At 39.4% G+C, this 18,807-nt stretch overlaps 1 protein-coding gene and 1 long non-coding RNA gene across 10 annotated transcripts in view; one reads left to right on the top strand and one right to left on the bottom strand.

Moving 5' to 3' along the window:
• armc2 (armadillo repeat containing 2) overlaps nucleotides 1–18,430 on the bottom strand; it is a 29,876-nt gene extending 11,446 nt beyond the window's left edge. The window contains exons 1-16 of one of the 7 annotated variants that reach the window (XM_008397663.3): nucleotides 17,742–18,430; nucleotides 17,278–17,370; nucleotides 14,586–14,830; nucleotides 14,423–14,492; nucleotides 14,088–14,253; nucleotides 12,661–12,781; nucleotides 8,812–8,882; nucleotides 8,107–8,217; nucleotides 6,317–6,501; nucleotides 6,070–6,172; nucleotides 5,725–5,939; nucleotides 5,030–5,175; nucleotides 4,094–4,193; nucleotides 3,365–3,692; nucleotides 1,626–1,748; nucleotides 1,428–1,541 (exon numbers count right to left, since the gene is read on the bottom strand). In XM_008397663.3, coding sequence (XP_008395885.2) covers nucleotides 1,428–1,541; nucleotides 1,626–1,748; nucleotides 3,365–3,692; nucleotides 4,094–4,193; nucleotides 5,030–5,175; nucleotides 5,725–5,939; nucleotides 6,070–6,172; nucleotides 6,317–6,501; nucleotides 8,107–8,217; nucleotides 8,812–8,882; nucleotides 12,661–12,781; nucleotides 14,088–14,253; nucleotides 14,423–14,492; nucleotides 14,586–14,794 — 2,062 coding nt within the window. In that variant the 5' untranslated portion in view covers nucleotides 14,795–14,830; nucleotides 17,278–17,370; nucleotides 17,742–18,430. The other 6 variants (XM_081602656.1, XM_081602655.1, XM_008397665.3 and 3 more) reach the window with 6 other exon arrangements.
• Nucleotides 9,133–12,348, top strand: LOC103457492 (uncharacterized). 3 transcript variants are annotated; one of them, XR_014085649.1, is made up of 3 exons: nucleotides 9,133–9,194; nucleotides 9,279–9,785; nucleotides 11,195–12,348. It is a non-coding gene; the product is annotated as an uncharacterized LOC103457492 (long non-coding RNA). The 3 variants fall into 3 exon arrangements; XR_532443.3 differs by having other exon boundaries at nucleotides 9,142–9,533; nucleotides 9,641–9,785; XR_014085648.1 differs by having other exon boundaries at nucleotides 9,142–9,785.
• Nucleotides 18,431–18,807: the final 377 nt, after the last annotated feature.

Here is an 18,807-nt window from a genome sequence, read left to right as displayed (position 1 = left end):
GGGGAGATAAAGAGAGCTGCAATCACCAGAGTCAGCAGGCATGTTTATGTTATATGGAGTTGGCCCTGCAGATAAACCCAGCTCCAGCATTATGCAGAGGCACACGGATCACACTGCGTGGAGCGTCAGAGCTTAAGAACCATGTGCTTTAAAGTTGATTTAGAAGTAAATTGCAGCTGAAATCAGATATGAATGTACTGTATGCTGCATAAAAACACCGATAACCATTATTTCTCACCATCTGACAAAGAACCTGGCTACATTTTCTATGGGGCTGAAATATGGGCTTTGTGATGGCCGCTCTGAAACACAGATTTAAATTGAACCCGAACTACATGTATGACCACAAAATTCTTCAGCTTAGGTTTGATCACACCACTCAACTTGTCTCCAAAAATTAAGGATCATTTTGTCTGATTGTCTGTATTTAGGAAACTATAATCTGTTTTTAATTATGTTGATTTTAAAGAAATGCTTTTCAGTCTGTGTCGGCGCGGGACTCATTTCACTGTGGGTAATAAGTTTTACTCGCTTCCTACTCAACAGATGAACGAGGGCCCTTCAGCAATTTGGAAACTGCATCCAAGAATGAACCAGACTTAAGGAGGTTTGTGTTTCTCTTCCTGGTATCTTTGCCAATTTCTGGTGATTTCTCTGTGATGCCACACAAGGAAGAAATGTGTTTGAGGCGTTGCCCTTAAAGTACATCCACAAGTGCACCCCAATATTCTCTGCCAGACATTTTTTGTCACATTTAACAAAAAAAATGCGGTAATCCCGAATGACCAAAACCAGAACAGGTTTAATCAAATTTAAGAATAAAAATGTTATGAGCCTTTTTATCCTTTACATTAACGGACTCTAGGACCAATGTCTCTGCTTCAACACACCTGAGTCAAATTCTGAGGTCATTAGCAGGACGCTGGAGAACTCCACTGGACACTGAGGAGGTAATTCACTCATTTGATTCAGGTGTTTTGGACCAGGGACAAATCTAAAAGGACTTCAGAACCCCTGGTATACATCACAACATCTCGCATTTCTGCATTTTCAAGAATTGGTAAACTACAAACTCTGTGATGTAACCCTAAATGTCTACAAATATACATTAAGAATACAGTGCAAAACTATTCAAACTATATGCGTTACTTTTGGATAACAGAACTAAAACACTTTCCAACGTTGAAAGTGAAAGGATTGCTGGGGAAATTCCTCGATGACTTCTGTTCAGGTAAGTGTGCACACATGTTTGTGCAGGACTTTTCCCACAATGCCTGCTTATGATTATTTTCGCAATAATGTCAGTAGCACCATACAAAGAGGCTGTGAAGCAGCATACAGGGAAGTAGGTAAGAGTTTGGAGCAGCAGGTTTTCCAAGCTCATATCAGACCATAATTGTTGATTTGTACTTTCATTGGATGAATACCTTTATTTTGCATAGCCAAGTCCCGCACATCCTTATGGAGTGACAAGTTTCCATAGACGCGAGTGGCCTCTAACATGGCGTCCATACTTGAACTAAGCAGCAATTTCAACATCACTGTAACACGAGAAAAAAAAGTGCATTAATCAGAATATTGCTCATTCAGCTTCGCCTTCAGCTTTGTTGATCCTTTAGTCTTACACTTTGCAATAGTGAGCTGATTGCGTCTGATCTCAGAGTTTTCTTCTTGATAGAAGGAGAGGTTATTAATGGCGGCGGCCACATTCACCATTAGGTCCTCGCTCTCCTCCACACACCTCAGCTCTGTGCCCAACAAATGTCACACAGACACAATAAAAAAAAACAAAATCAACAATCAAATACCACATTTTGCATTTCACTGAAAGAAAACCTGATTTCCTCAACTATGTAAAAAAAATAAATAAATTATTCCAGTGTTATACTAATTTCAGCTCAATATGTAGGGAAATATATTTTCTCAAAGCTACAAATAAATTGCTGTTATTTACAGTCAAGAAGGTGGATCCAGATGAACACAACACAGTTCAAATGCTTTGTTAAATAATGGCTGACTGTAACAAACGTTACATAAAGATCTGATTAAACCATTCAAACACCTGCTCTTTCTGCTCCTTAAGCCTCCTTAGAATAGAGATGCGACAAAAACAAATATGACTGCCTTTCGTATTAGTTTCAGCCTGATGCACTTGATTTGATAACACAAAGGTCAATGTGACGAAGTCCAATGAAGAATGTGACCGCGAGCAGCCTTCGAATGAAGTCTGTTCCTGATATAGCAGCAGATGTTGTGTGCTCGGTCGTAAATCGCAGATATTGCGGTTGAGCTGTCAGCCGGCGCCTGTGTCTCACAGAATTTTGTTTCTGGTTCTGACTGGAAATGATGCTTTGTTGTGCCCCCCCCCCTGCCTCCCTCGAAACTGTGCAACAGAAAGCAACGCGGTGCGGCGCAAACTCAAAACAGGACATCAATCTGCCAAGTTCGCTTTTTCATCCTTTACTGAAAGTTTTCCTCTCCGTCTTTGATGTTCGTATCAATCTTACATTCTCAGTCTTTCGTTTCGTGCCCCACTTGTGGAGTGTATTTACATGTGACTTGTTGTTTTTTAACTCTTTTGCCACTGACTGTTTATTTCTCGCCTCCAACTGTCAAAAAGTTATGTGTAGGAGGCAAGCAGCACATGAAGAGTTTCACACCCTCCTACATGTCGGCTCAACCTGTCCTAAACCAACTAACCACATGGAAGAAATTAATGCAAGCAAACCAAGTCGGCTATGAGAAGCTACAGCACATCCTGCTCCTGCAGCAAAGCACTACACTCTGTCAGAATTGCAAAAGCAGGTAAACCAAAGGAGGATGTGTGATCTATTGAGCAGAAAGCACCGAGATGGTGAGAACTGACAAAATGAGGAATGGGTTTCCCAGCACCGGGGAAGTGGTTGGCTGCCTTGCACATGTAAACGCCACTAACCAGCTAATTATAAACTAATCAAAATGACTGATTTTCTTAAAAGAATAAAATAAAAAATCTTTCTTTGATGCAACCAGTCACAGTCTTTGATATGGGCCATGTGGGCAGATGCTCTGGCCAGCAACAGAAAAAGGGAAACACAAACACCAAATGAAAGAAACCTACTTTGTATCTATTGCTTTTCATGCGTGTGCAGACAATGAGGTGGAGAGTCCTGCTTTCTGCTGAGAATAAAACGAATGTTCTGCGTGCTTTGTGAATGTCTAAAGTCTAAACTAAATTTTATCGTAAGCCACAATTTAAATTATTCCCTGCATTTGGCAAAAAGAGAACTTCATTCATGTAAAAAGTAAAAGCAATGACAAAGAAAGAAAAGTCTGCTTTTGCGTGCAATCGATTTTTGCCTAAAACACATTTTTCTCTTCTCACCTAATGTCTCCGTCAGAAGCTGAATGCATGTTGTGTTTGTAGCCAGTGACGGACCGACAGCCGGGTGGATGCACATGTTTGCCAGCACCCTGACCAGCTTCACCAGCACGTCGTCGGTCAGAGCTGCAGCAGCTGCTGCTGCAGGTTCTCTGGGGGAAGGTGCTTCTTTCTGCACGACTGTACTTGATGACACATTTCTCCTCTGGTAGCTGTTGTACAGTCGGAGGAGCGTAGGCATGCAGTCGTTGCACTGAAAGAGCTCCTGCCGAGGCTCCTCGCTTTTGGCTGTGAGGTTGCCGAGCGTGAAGAGAAGACGTACAACAAGGTCCTGTGGAGGAGACATGGAGACGGGTCGCTAATGACCCTTCAAATCTGACGGCGTTAACTTTACTGAAATTAGAGATTATAAATCAGTTTGCTTAGATATTTCTCTGGATTAGGCCCAGTTACTTTCTGAATCTCAAATTAAAAATTTTAAACTAAAGTTTTTAATTATCCCAACTGCAGGTTCCCTACAATCAACTCTCTACATCACTTTTACTCATGGATCAACTCAAGCTCACTATGTCTATTTATTTTTTTCCTTATTCCCTTCTTTAACCTTTTTGACTTGTGCATACCAGAGGGAAAAAACACTTTGTAAGCCTGAAAGGAACATGCCTTTACTCTTTATTACATACAGAGAGCAAAGGGCACATATGAGAAGACAGAGGGGGCTTGTGGACTCACCTGCTTTTGGTGATGTTTGCTCAGCAAATCTAAAATTAGAGAGTAGCAGTTGGGGGTCCGGGCCAAAGCGAGACAGCACTCGGAGTAAGAGGACAGTTTACTGAGGGAGAGAAGGGACAATAAATACCACCGACCAATCAACCCACTGAGAACGCTGCCATGGAGACTAACTGTTCAAACAAATAAAGAGAGGCTGAGCTCTGCCACGTTTTCAAAGCATAAGAAAAAAAAAAACTTTCGAAGGTTTCTGACCTTTTTCTCAGTTCTTTAGATGTTAAATCTCCTTTTGCATTATGCTTAGCCCCCTTTACTTTGATACCTTTAAATAAAACGCACTGCCACCAATTGCCTTGACTGGTCTCCTAAGTGGTAATTAAGGCTCAATTTAATTTCAGTTTAAACTCAAATGTTCTGTAAAGACCTCAGTGCTTTGTAAGCAAATGGTGGTAAACAAGCAACATCACTAGGGAAGACAGAAGAAAGGAGACGCAACAAACACAAGGTGGAAGGTGAGCTGGTGACATTCTGAATGCGGTGCGTGGAGAAAAGTAACACTAAATGCCACCCTGAATGTACCAAACCCATGATGAAACACGGTGGTGGCAGCATCATGCTATGAGGTCGCATCGTGCAACACTGAAGACTAAGATCAATGGAGTTAAATACAAGACAGTCAGCATTTAAGATTTGAAACTTTGATGAGTGCAGACAAAGGAAAACAGAAACTGTTTCTGTTTCAGTGAAACCGCTTCAGATCAAAACTGTTGTACAATCAACCTCAGATCTACCGACGGTACTGATTCTCGTTATTAGACAAGAACTCATTTAGCAGCATAAGGGAACCCTGGAGGCGGAGAATCTCGTGTGAAAAAGAGAGCAATGATACCTTTTCTTTAAATAAAACAATGAAACCATAACAAAATAAAATGACTGTACCTAAATATTCTGGAAATGTTGGTGCAAATGTCTTTGTCCTCGCAGTAATGACGCAAAACCAGGCAGAGGGCTGGAATTACATAGAAGGAGACGAAGAGCGTGCGGGAATCAGGATGATCTGCAAGGTTCCTCAGGGTGGCTGTCAGCTTTAGAGGACAGAGAGAGAGAAAAAAACAAAGAAAGTGATGATATGTTAGGAAGAGAAGGAGTAGCTGCTGGCCTGTGGCCTGCAGAATGCTCCACAGTTCAGTAAGGAAATAAATCATTCTATCATAAGAAGGAAACTGTAATTCCCAACATATGGCCATACTTGAAGCTCTGGAAAGTCACAGTGTGCCCTCTAACAGGGTAATGAGCCGTGTTAGATATCAAATGACGGACTGGTTAAAGATGTTTGTTTGGGCCGGCGTATGTGGTTTGAAGCAATCATGTTGAGCAAAGTGGCGCACAAGTGTGCTTTGGACTGCAGTGGCCCCGTCTGCAGGGAACATCAGGCTTGTGAACAGCAATGTACCAGACATAAACAAAAACATTTTTACCTAATAGTTCACAATATGTCCAAAAATACCAAACAAGTACATTCCTCTTCACTGACACGCAACCACTTTTTCACACACTCACCCAGACATCTAAAGAGGAACATAAAAAAAAAAATCTGTCATGTTACCATAATGTTAACAATGTTTGAGACAAACCTGTACGAGGATGTTCCCCGCTAAAGTCATGTCGCAGTCTGACACTATGCAGAGTTTCTGGAGGAGTTTCTGCACAACTTCAATGCAGTTTTTGGCCAACAAGATTCTGAGGATTGCGATGTTTCCAGAGAGAAATTTTAAAGCACCGACACAGTAGAGAAGGGCTTCTCCAGACACACCAACGTCTTCATATTTCAGCAACGACAACAATGAATCTAGAAAAGAAACCATAGAAATGTGTTTGATTTGTAATTATCAAACATACTCAAAGATGAAGACAAATTCAAATAGTAACATATAACCAAGTATACAAAGCTACACAATATTTCATCTAGAAAATCTGACCAATGATGGAAATTTTCTCAAAGAGGATGTCGTTGCTTTCACTGCGGCTGATTTGGAAGACGAGCTTACAGATGTTGAGCAAGTTGTTTCCACTCACACAAAGCTGAAAATATGAAAAAAAAAAAAAAAACTGTCTCTGTCATTTCACATTAAGATGCCTTCTGTGTTTTTGTTATTGAAACTTATGGCAGACATCCTGGCACGCACACAACCACCCACCCATGCATCTGCAAAACACATCACTCACGGCGAGGCAGAGCTTAGCAATGTGCAGGTTGAGCTGGGCAGACTCGCGATCAACAAGGTGGAACAGAGTTCGAAGTATCCCAGATCTCTTCTTACAGCGTCGACCGAGCATGTCCGCATCAGCCAGGGTGCCATGCAGACGGTCACACAGATCACACAGGCGGTCCACCGAGCCCTCCGAGCTGCCTGCGCATGGCAAACGCACACATGTCATGTCAGGTATGAATCAAAGTTTGACGTGATGAAACTGAGGAAGAGTGACAAAAATATCACTGCATAAAATCTATGTAAACTTTTACATCTTACAGCTACAAGGCAGCTTTGCACACCTAGAGATTGAAATATTTATAGATGTTTTTTTGTAAAATGGCTCAAGATCAGATAAATTGGAGGAAGAGTGTCTCTGAACAGCTATTTACATCTTGCCACAGATTTTCAGCCATTCTGGGCTTTAACTGGGCCATTCTAACACACCTCCACCTCTATGTGTAGCAGCTTGCTACACATAGCATGTAGCAAACTTAACATACAGATTTTTAAAGTGTGCGATTAAAAGTTATCCTGCCAACAGATTTTTTCAACCTGAGCTGTCCACATTGGCTACTTTGCTGATCCTTTCCCTTGATGATGCTACTTGTTCATTATTGTTCTCTAATAAAATCCCTGGATCTAAGGTAAAAAATAAAACATTTATCCATTTCTTTTCACTTAAAGCAGGGTTTCCCCCAGAGCATTATAAGCCTGGCAGGCCACCAGGCTTTGCTTGTGCCCCCACCAGGCTAAGCTTTGCTTGATTATTTAAGTTTTTTTTATGTTAGCATTTTTTAAGACTTTATAGTTGATGTTCAGATATTAATCTTCCAATAACACATAATTATCAAGTGATATTTTCAATTTCCTGTCAATTTTAAACAATGTTTGATGTATCAGATAAAATCCTATAAATATACATAGAATCTTATGATCATAAGATGACCAAATATGAACAATGGTTGAGGAATAGGAACAGTTTTGCAAGGCATCGTTTAGGGGACTTTTATTTATCCAGAATAGTGTATGTCAGCAGTGCTCAGCAAAAAAATTCATCGGTCTTCCTCCTTTGAGAGGCAGCTATGAGTTTCGATGGTGAAATACAGGGAACAATACAGCAACAGGCAGCTGACGCAAAGGAAGAAAAAGGGTGGAGTGTTTTCCTCCTTTTTGAGGGAAAATAAATGATTTCCTTGCATAAATAAGAGGCCGCTTCTAAGAAAAGCTGAACGCTGTCTCACACTCTGCACTTCACTGCAACTTCTCACCGAATCTCTAGCGTGTTTTATGCATGAGCCAGGAGCCCCTTAGTACAATAAATATTTAATATTTATCTTTCAAATGAAATTTCCATTAAATTTGTAGAGCATTAAAATATTTAAGGACACAGATTTCATTTCATGACTGCCAGACTGTCGTTTCAGGCTAAAAGACAGATTCTGTACAGATGCCAAACATAACACTGCTCTGTTTGTCCTTCCCCAGTGGGTAAGATGGCAGTGCTTTTTCATTTTGCGAGACTTTATGCATGACTATCTGCCAGTATTGAGAAATCAGTTTCTCAGCCTGCTGGCTGAAAATGAAGAATAATAAGGAGAAACAGGGAAGAGAGAATGACATCTCGAGTAAAAAGATCAGAATCTCCACCACTGCTAAATAAATTTAAGACAAGGATTAGGTTTTAAAGACAAAGGAGAAAATCAGGAGTTATGTATGTTATGTATTAGCGATGCACTTTGCTTTTCACACATGGTAGGTTACCTGCAGCTACGCTCTCCAGCTCTTGAAGAAGAGGAAGAATCACATTATTCCACACCAGTGACTCTGGATCCTCCTCATCTGGGCATGTGGTGCCGTTTCCATGCCCAAGCTCTGAAACGTGAAGAGAAAATTGCAGTTTGCCAATTACCTCCTGCAAGCACAGAGGTGGTTAGCAAGGTTCACAAGTTCACCATCTTAAAATAAAACAGCAGGAAGTTTGATGCCACAGCAAAAGGTCACCATCCACAGCTAAACTTCCTCTTACTTCTTTCTGCACCAATATGAAACTGTCTGCATGTGCAACAAAAACACGTGTCTATATTCTCTTAAATACCATACATGATTTGTTTCTGAATATTTGCATACCACATTGCATGGTATGATACAGGAAGTCGTGGCTGCACAAACCCACCTCTCTCAGCTATTGATTAGTTGTTTTATGGCTGTTAGCAACAGCACCTCAACCAAAGGATTTTTTTTCAACTTAAGTTTAAGTTTAAGGTAAGGTTAAGCTACAGAGATCATCACGTTTAGGAGATGTTACAAAACAGGTTTCTTTTCATGAAAATACTCTGAGTGCAAACACAGAGGTGGTGATTGGCAAGGCTCACAAGACATAAATGTTCAATTTGAGTTGCTTGGTAAATATGCATAACCTGCTTGAAAATAAGAAGAGTGAGGTGCAATAAAGAGATCTGGACAAACCTGTTTTCTGTTCTGTTCCAGACTCTGTGGGTCTAACTCCTGAGTCAACATCAGGCTTTATATTTTTATTGCTGTAACAAAAACAGACACAGACGCACGCACACAAAGAGCCAGGTTACATCAGATTTTGTGGCTACTGTCATACTTCCTTAAAATTGGCGCAGCTTTGGATAACTGCATAAGACAAAACGTGTAAATAAAACCTAACAACGACTTCGTCAGGAATTAGAAATATCTGCTTTTAAATGCCTAGACAGGCTGTAAAAGAAATTTGCCACTAGATGTCCTTGTTGCAACAGAGGAGCAACTTGTGAGGAGGCGCTCCTCTTGAGTCCGTTTTGCCCGTGCATGCGTGTGCACAATGCAAGATCATTTGCACGCAAGTAAGATACATGTGGGTTTATGTCCTTCCGTTTACATTGCTGTTTTTATTTATCTGGGTGTGTGACGGTGCAGTTGTTGTGCAGAATGTCTGCTCAAAGACAGGAACTGAGATCTCAGCTCTGAGGCCAGTCTGGTGAAAGCTGTACATGCTTCGTCACTGCGAGCTGACGCCTCCGTCTTTACCTCTGTGTAACACTGGTGAAGTCTTCTAATAGGTAGCATGCTATGTATGCCGTGTGTTGTGGTTTTCCCTTTGCATGATACTATTGCACATGTTGCAATGTGCATGGAAAATATTGCATCAAGGTGCCAGTTCACTGTGTGAAGCAGGACAGATGGTGAGTGGTGGAACTAATTACAGAATAGCAACCCAAAATAGTGATAATAAATAAAAACAGATTATGACATAACGTGCTGACTCACATTCCCTTCTCTATGTTTACAGGACAGAAGTTTGATATCATAAACACTTGCTTAAACCAGTTTCGGGTTTAGCTGCTGTTACAGTTGAAACCAGATGTTTGCCCAGGCTGTACATTGTTTTTCTCACCATCTGCCATCAAAAAAAGACTGAAGATTTCATGTTTCAGGTCAGTTGGGATTATCAAAAACATTTTTAAGATTCCTATTCCATAAATCTATTTGAAAAGGTTCAGGTGATAATGCTTTATAATGTTTAATTCATATTATTTAAGTTAAATAGAGACAGACATGTGGATGTACTTAAAGGCAAAGTCATACACGCTGCTGCCTTGTGTGACATCATGGAAAGTTTTTGAGAAGTTAGACTAGATTTGTCTGATGTTGTCTGAAGGTCCCACGGTCATCTGTGTAAAAAAAGAAAACAACAACAAAAAAAAAAACACATAACTAGGAACAGCATGAGAGTGACCAGCTATTATACCATCCAGGAAGGAGGCAAGTTCTGAGTCCCAGTGATGAACATAAAACAAATCCAAAAGACCTTGTGAAAATTAAGGACGAAAATGAAAGCATCCTTATCACAGTAAAACTAAAAGCATGAGCTTCTAAAGCACCATTAATTTAGACACAGAAACTTTATACCATAGAGACTTCTAAATGTGATCATTTAGAAGAAAAGGGAGGAAGCTGAAAGCTGAACGCCATCCTAACTGTTAAGCACACAGGGTTGCAACATGATGACAATATTTTGGAGTGGCGGTCACAAAGCCACTCCAAAATATTTATTAGTGGGTGTGCAAAGGTGTGAGTGAGCAAACAAGACGGCCTAAAATCCGGACTAGGCCAATCAGCCAGAATAATGCAATTTTGACATTAAATAAATAGAAAAATGTCAGTAATCCTAACTGACCGGTAACAGAAATTGTCCAAACTTATTGGCAGCCAGCGAGAAAAGTGATTACGTGTCTTTTTATAGGTAAATATCTTGTTTCAAATATGCGCGATGTCTAAAAGGGGATATGCAGCAGAGATAGTTGGCTGAGGCTTGCTGCACCATCAGGGGGCTTTGCCTTTGTATGATAGGATTAAGGGCTTGATAATAAGGTCTCTTTGTGTGAATCTGCATTCTCTGAGACATGACCTCATCCCTGTCTTAGGCCTGGCCAGTGCAGTGTAGTCACAATATGCAACACTGCCAGCCTTGCCCAGATCGGCACCCAAATCTAATAGAGAGCCATTTGGAGATGAAGAGCTCTGGCTTATTGGAGGGGAAAAAAAGAACCAAGGGGCTGTCTGATATATATATGCTTTGACTCAGCTGGTATCTCTCACTTTGTACTTCTTCAGAGCTAATTTTGTAAAATTAGGCGACAATCCTTCCAAAAAGCCTGATTTAATAGTGCGATCAGTGCCGGAGTTTTAAAAGTAGGACCCGTCTTTGTCAGCAACAAGTTACAGAAACATTGCGTGTTAAGCTGGCTCGAGTGGGGTTGTGTGAGGGAGATGTATGAGCAGTGGGAGAGATTTCCTGTAAAAATGTTTTATGGTCTTACTCCCCCATCTCCTCTCTTAACAGGTCCAGCTGCCCCACCAAATCGATAAGTGGATGGATTGTAACAACAGCCCCCTGACATCATGCCCAGAGTTATACGCTCCTCAAGCTGACACACAGCTGATGAGGTCGGCAAAAAAGTAGAGCTTTTAGCCTCTCTGCGCTGGGAAAAGTGTAAAAGCTGACAAATGAGGATATCGACAGATGGAGGCAGATTCATTGGATTTGAATCTTGCGAAGAAGCTGGACTGAACTGTGACCAAGATATAGTGTACAGTGAAGTATATGATGGTTTAACAGGAGGTTGAGTGTTAAGTTGAAGAATTTGTGGTTGTAGTTAGAGAAACCCGAGCTGTTCTGCAGTATCTTGGAAAAGTGTTCACACCACTTGAATGTTTTTGCTTTTTGTCACATTACAAACACCAACTTCCATGTGTTTTATTGGTATTTTATGTGACACAGTACAATACTTCATAAATAGTTTATAAAAACCTTTTAAAAAGTGTGGCATGCATGTGTTCAGCGGTAAACCAGTGTAACCAAATTCCTTCAATAGTCACCTAATTCATAATTATTAGTCATGTACGGCTCAAATCACTCCAACAGGAAAGAGATTGTGAAAAAAGCCATTGCTGGAAAACAGCCACAAAAGGTACAATTTGCTGTTTGCCACAAGTAATGAATATCTGGAAGAAAGATGCTTTGGTCAGATGAGACCAGAGCAATTTAAGTCCAAAGTTGAATACAACCCATCTGACTGAGCTTGATGGATTTTGAGAAAAGAATAAGCAAACATTTCAGTTTAGATTAAATTTGAGTAATGACTCACGGGGGCTGAATACAAATGTACTGCGCAATTTTCAGATTTTTTTTTTCCACCCAAAAATGTCTTACAAAACAAGTTTGTAATTTAAATGTGACAAATAAAGAGAGCTAATAATTTATAATGAACACAGTTTTAATACACTTCAAATGACTTTCACATACTTTCAGCAGGCCAATATATAAAAGATGCTTTTCATCACTGTCACAATAACTAGATATTTACTACGACTATTATTGCCCAAATTTGTAATATATTAAAAATAAATTTGTGTACACAATTTTGAGTTACCTGTCTAATAATTAAACCTAATAATAACAGGTTCAAGAATAAAGAACACAGATCAATAACTACACTGATATTCTTGTTTTTTTTTTAATGATTTTTACTGGTAATAACTTTTAACTGTTGAATAATGTCACAACTTCAAGAAAGACAGTACACTTTCAGCGGAACAAATACAAAAAGGCAAAGCAGCAATCAATATTACTAAGAAGGATTTGATGAAAGCAAAAAACAGGACTGGACTTCATCTAGTAATGGCTACCTCTGCACCCTTTTGTCCCAGTAAATCTTAAACTGGTTGTGAGGCTGTCATTAAGGTCAAAGAGGAGGAGCAGTAGAAAGAGAAGAGACAGTAAAGGGCACATACCGCCGAAGGTTTTACCTTCTACTAGGTGTCCTGCGTTGGCTCGCTTTGAGATGACCTCTGCGGTCCGTGGAGAGGTCTGGACTGCAAAGTTGTTCGGCTGACAGCCGCTTTGGCTCTGGGCCTGGATTTAATTTCTCTTTCACAAAAGAAAAAGAAAAGATGAAACAAATCATTCAAATGTTAGTGAGGTGCTGCAGCCAATTTCTATGTTCACAGTACACATAAAAGCAGGCAGGCAGCTTATTATTGCCTAAAAAAAAGAATTGACATTTAGGATTTGTTCACATGTCTATCTACAAAAGGGGAGTGAGGAAAACACATAAACAGCTAGAGCAGTGGTTCTTAACCGTTTTTTAAGGTACCGAACCCACCAGTTTCATATGCGCATTCACTGAACCCTTCTGTAGTGATAAATAAAATGACCCCCCAATTACGGTATTTTGATGTAATTATATTAGTTTTGTTACCACCTCCACGCCACTAGAGGCAGTAGCAACCCCAAAAAGATGCGACTAAGGAGCAGATTTAGAAGTACACCGAAAGCTACAGAATTTGGTAAAAACTTTGAGCTTTGCTGAAGTAATTAAAGACACAAGTTCAAATCCATGCTAAGAGTGGAACTCCTTCAATCAGTGCTCCTCCACAACACTGATTGGCTAAGCAATGTAACGTGATCCTCTGCAGCAAGTGATGGCAAAGCGGGGCGCGTCATCACGACTTTACACAAGTGTGTCTTTACCTCCGCGGCAGAGGCTCCGCCGAACCCCTGAGACCGACTCATCGAACCACTGGGGTTCGATCGAACCCAGGTTAAGAACCACTGAGCTAGACAAATCCTAAACATATAGCCAGAGCTATATTAGCACGGTTTAGATCAAAGTACACACGTTATAATAGCACAGTCAAAGTCCTAAATCTTGTGCTTACAAATGCTCTTCATCCGATCTGACTGTTACGTATTGAGATATTTTTCAAAGAAGAAACGACTTGCAACTGCAATTCAAATTAAACTTTGCTTCATCTCACAAGCCTGAAAAAAAATGCACACCACACTTATCAGATTTTGTTTTTCCATTTTGAAAACCATGTGTCTTTTTACTTTACTTCACAGTTATGTCCTACATTGTGTTTGTCTGTTACATAAAATACAACTAAACTGTTTTGAAATTTGTGGCTGTAGCATGAAGAATTTAAGGGTCTGAAAACGATTGCTAAATACTGTATTTTGGAGAAGATTGGTTGCACACAAATGTTTGCACAAAAAAATAATAATACAGTGATCCAACTAAAAATAGAGAATAGTTTGTGCAAGTCTTTTTTATGTTTGCAAACAAACACAAAGAGTAATAATTAATTTTAGATTTAAAGCACCAGAGATTGATTGAAGTTTTTTTCCGCATCTTTTCTCAGATGGTCGACACAAAACGTTTTTCTTTTCTCACCATCTGTGCATGTTTCTGAAGGCAGTAGCGATGTAAGAGATGCAGACTTGAGGAGGCGGGTCTGAGACCATGCCAACCCTTTCCTCGCTTCCACCAGCTCAATGGGGGATTTGGGAAAGTCCTTCAGTGGATCCTCAGCATTAATGGAGTCTGGAAACTTTGGTTTCTGGACAAACAGACAAAATACCAAATCCATGATGGTGGGAGAAATCGATAAGAGGCTGAATTTACTTGTGACATCTCTTTTAAGCCATTAGAACTCCCCCAAGCTTGATTTCTTTTGGTTGAAAGAAACAAAAATACACATTGTTAAAATGTCTGTGAATGTTACATACATGGTTCAGAGGCGAGAGGCGAGTCCCTGAGCCTGGCCTGGAGTCAGCATCAAAGTTTCGAGCATGAAGGCTGCAAAGTTTTAAAACGTAATCAATTATTAATAACAGCAGATACATACATTTTCAGTTCACAGATATGAATTCAGCTGAATTTGTTGCTAACCTAAAGGCTGACGGCGGTCTGCTGCCATGATCTCCTCGAACAGAGTTTGCCCCAAAAAGCCGCCTGGGTCCATCTCTTGGTGTGAACGGCCGCTGTGTGGACTGAACTCGCAGAGACTGCCTTGCTTCTCTGACTATGTCTGCACATGATTTCCTCAAACTGTTGCGCCGTGGGGTGAAAGCGCTGCAGACCTCATGCTTGGTCTCCATAGAGCTCAATCAGTCTGCTCATTCGGGCCTAGGTGGCTACCACAATATGCCATTTTAGAAAATTATTTTGTGTACATGTGAAAACAGTCAAATTCCTTGTGCTCTGCCAATAAAGCTGATTCTGTGTTGCTCTCTTGGCCATTTCTCTGCTTTACGTCAGTCTTGCCCCCACCCCTTGTTTCTTGATCACACATCCATTGTGCATCCAGTTGATTGCTCCCTCAGTATACATTAAGCCTTTCCAGATCCTAATTACCACGTCTCTAGCTATCCCTTAACAGCAGTTTTCTGCCATTTCCTGTGTTATTGAGTTTCTTTCATAAGTTCTGCAACCATTTTGTTTTGTTCCAAAGATTATTTGGAGCATATTATCTTCCTCTCTGCCTTCATGTCACACATCAGCGCCTCTGAGTCCATCTTACTGCTTTGTGACAAATAATTATAACCAATACCAAGTATAATACACATCTCTAACATGACTCATCTGCTCTTCATTTTACAGATTTGTCGTTTCTCAATTCAAAATTTCATAGGTGGTTACGTTCATCTATCCTATACTAAACACTTTCTAAATCTTATTCAAATTCCTATTTTTTTCCTGGAACTTTTTTAGTTTGTCAAGTTATATCAACAAGATTTAAAAAACACATTTATTTGTGTGTTGTATTGATATTTTAGGTCATATTTGTGAAATGCAATAATGAATTACAATTTGAAAAGTGTTTAATGCACATTTAGGACTCCAGAAGGGACCTGATTAGGAAATAAGAGTGCAGCTGTGTGTAACTTAGTCACTATATGAACACAGAAAGGAATTATGGGTTTGCTAGAGAACGATAGTAAAACAAACAAACAAACAAAACAAACAAGTAAATACATCGAAGTTGGTGACAAAAAGTAAATAAACCCCTTTATTACTTTATTAAATATATAATTTTATAATGCTGTAAAAATAATTACAGTATTTTATTTACATATACTTTTACATATATTTCACACATATAAAATTACTGTAATTTTTCGAGTTAATGTTAAAAAATTTATTTGTTCACTTATACTGACGTTATAGGTGTTGTGGATGCGGGACGATGGCCTTTGTTTGTGCGCGTTCGCGATCCGTTTCTATGGTGACACAAATGTCGCTTTCAAATTCAAGATATCAAACCCAACAAAATACGGATAAAATAACTTAGCATCTTGGATTGGAAACTTCAGTTGTTTAATATATGAGTAGCTTAGTGACTTAGAAGCTATATTTATCAATAAAAACAGCTAGAATTTTTTGAAAGCAGCAGGAAGCGGTCGATGAGTCTGTTTGAATTAAACTTGTCGTTAGTATGGTAAATTAAACTGGAACACTCACCGTTAACACTCCTCACACCTTAAATTGCCGAAAAAGATGTCAGTCAGGAAATAAAGCATGGTTTCCAGACCAAAGCGCAAAATTAAAATGCGCAGAATCTTGCTTCAAAGTTGCACGTTTTCAATCAGGCGTTTAGGTTAGACGGAAGCTTTACTGTGCACGAGCTTCAGACGCGCGACTCCAGGTGACGCGCTATTGCCTTTAGCTGGTCTATGAAGGAAACCACGATGACCTGCTTCAAGCTAAAGTAAGGATCCGGGTTCATTAACTGTTTGTCTTTATTTGTCGTTTAACTTTAAATTAAACACTGTGTGAGTTTAACAATAAACACCATAAACAAAAGTTAATTTTGTTTAGCTAAAAGTCCTCAGGGGCAGACGTATCAGTATTGATGTCTCATTATAGTGGGTATATTACTTTAGTAGATTAAATGTAGGTTCGGGATCTCACTTTGTGTCATTATTGTTATAATTATAAAGAGATCTTAAGCTTTTATTTCAGCAGTTCTTATATGTCTGGTTTCAGTTTGCAGTATTTTGCAAAAAAATGAATAATTAATTAAACATATTTACTTCTATTAAGATGTTCCACATAAGTATGTTTTGTTAGAGGAAAGCTAATGTACAATAATCTCACTTTATGACCTTGCATATAGTAATGAATCAATCTAACTTCTTGAAATTACTTCAGATGGACAAAAAAGAAGTTAGCTAAACTAACTATACATTTTTGTTAGTTTGACAAAGCATGCATAAGTGCCCGAAAAAGTTTAATCTCATTCTTTATTCAGCTACAGTCAAAATATACAATTGTGAAAAAGTATTTGCCTTTTTACAGATTTCTTCTGTTTTTGCTTAAAAAAAATCATACTTAAATGTCTTGAATGACACAAAATTTGAACATAACTTGAGTAAGTTCAAAAAGCAAGTTTGACATAATTAAATTTGTCATTTTTGACCTGATTATTGCAGTGTCTATGACTAAGAAACCCTTTAAATAGAAACAGTCTGAAAACATGAAGTAGGCAACAAGTCTCAGAAAGCAACACATTTTTGCTCTGATCTAAAGAAATTCAAATTCAGTCCTCAAGGGTCAGTTTATTGCAGCTTTTAGAAGTTACCTTGTCCAACAGACCTAAATTAAATAGCAGAATTGCCTCCTCAGTTTGCATTCAAGTTATCCAGATTCCTGCTAATGATCTGATTCGTTGGCTCTGGTGTGGGAAAGCAGAGACACATCGGAAAGGTTTATAACTTTTACAAATTAGATAGAAAAGAAATCCATATGGGGAAACTATAAGTGTGACATAATTTAGTGCAGATACACATTTGTAATCTCAATAATTATCAATACACATACAAATATTCAGCCACATAAAGTTTATCAAATAAATCAAGGCTATGCTTTATTCAAGACAAGAAACTTTCTAAAGATGCTTTATATTACAGCATTTTATTTAGATCTTCTTGTCAGAAACTGAGTTATATTCTCTGTTGTCTGTCCAAAAAATAAATTACAAGTTGGAGCAGAGACATGGAGCTCTTCTGTTTTTGTTTTTTTAATCATCCTTATGTCTGTCTTTACCTTCCCTTATATGCGAACACAGAGATTACGTATTTTAATCCCGCAGGCAGAAGTCTTGATCCATCAACAAACTGGTCCGAGCTGCAAAATTTGTGGCCAATCTGAAAAAAATTTAATAAAAGTAACAGAAAAAATATCTTGCCAAATTATGACATCTGCTGGTTATTATTGCAAAATATATACACAAACAAATAAATATTCAGTTCTTTGAAGTAGAACAGGAATCATCATTTTCATTCGTCCACCATTTTGGATTTACTCACACTGTGACGATTGAAACAAGGGATACGTTCCCAAAATGGCCGCAGGTTTACACTCTAGTTTTTAAGTCTGCAGTTGTGGTCCAATCGCAAGTTAGTCTTTGATGCAGCAGTCCTGTTCCCGTTTGCACCATTAAATACAGACAGCTGGCTGTAGTCTCACCAAGCTGTCCTTACACTCTTCAAGCTTCGTTTACTTCGGATGAATCATCGATGCAGAGAGGAAGCAAGATTTGGTCAAAATTCAAAGGTAAACTCAGAATTATGGAGAGCACAAGATGCCGAAGTTCATACGCCTAACTTGTGTTGCAATCTGTGTCTCTTCAACGCCGTCTCGATGGGCTGACCTCTTTGAAAACCAATCAGGTCTGTCTGGATTTTCACATTTATCCACTTGTAAAGCTTTCAGCCCCCTGGCTTTTTATTTTTTATACTCTGAAATATACATCTGAACAATCTTGCGAGTCTCTGGTTGGATTTAAATAGCCTTACATGCTTCAGTCTCTTGGATACAGTGAGCCTGATTGGCCCAGAGTGCACCCTGGCCATGCCCAATCACAGGGCATCACCGTGGAGCTCGGCAGCCAATGGGAGGATGAAGATGTTCTCTGTGATTTCATTGTCACTAAGGGAGGGGAAAAGGCACTGCCAGGACAGTTGGCACCAACATGTTAAGCGGTGAAGTCTGCTACAGTGTTTATGTTTGAGATAACCTGTGGAGCGAGACGAAGGAGAGCACAAGTGAAGACGAGGCAACGCTGCCCCATTCAGATGAATTCGTAGCACTCCCAGATCACTGACGTCAG

The sequence above is a fragment of the Poecilia reticulata genome, chromosome 21 (genome assembly GCF_904066995.2).
Source record: "Poecilia reticulata chromosome 21, P_reticulata-male-v2, whole genome shotgun sequence".
NCBI classification, from domain to species: Eukaryota; Metazoa; Chordata; class Actinopteri; order Cyprinodontiformes; family Poeciliidae; genus Poecilia; species Poecilia reticulata.
Note: the sequence above shows the minus strand (reverse complement) of the source record. Positions and strands in the feature narration are given on the sequence as shown.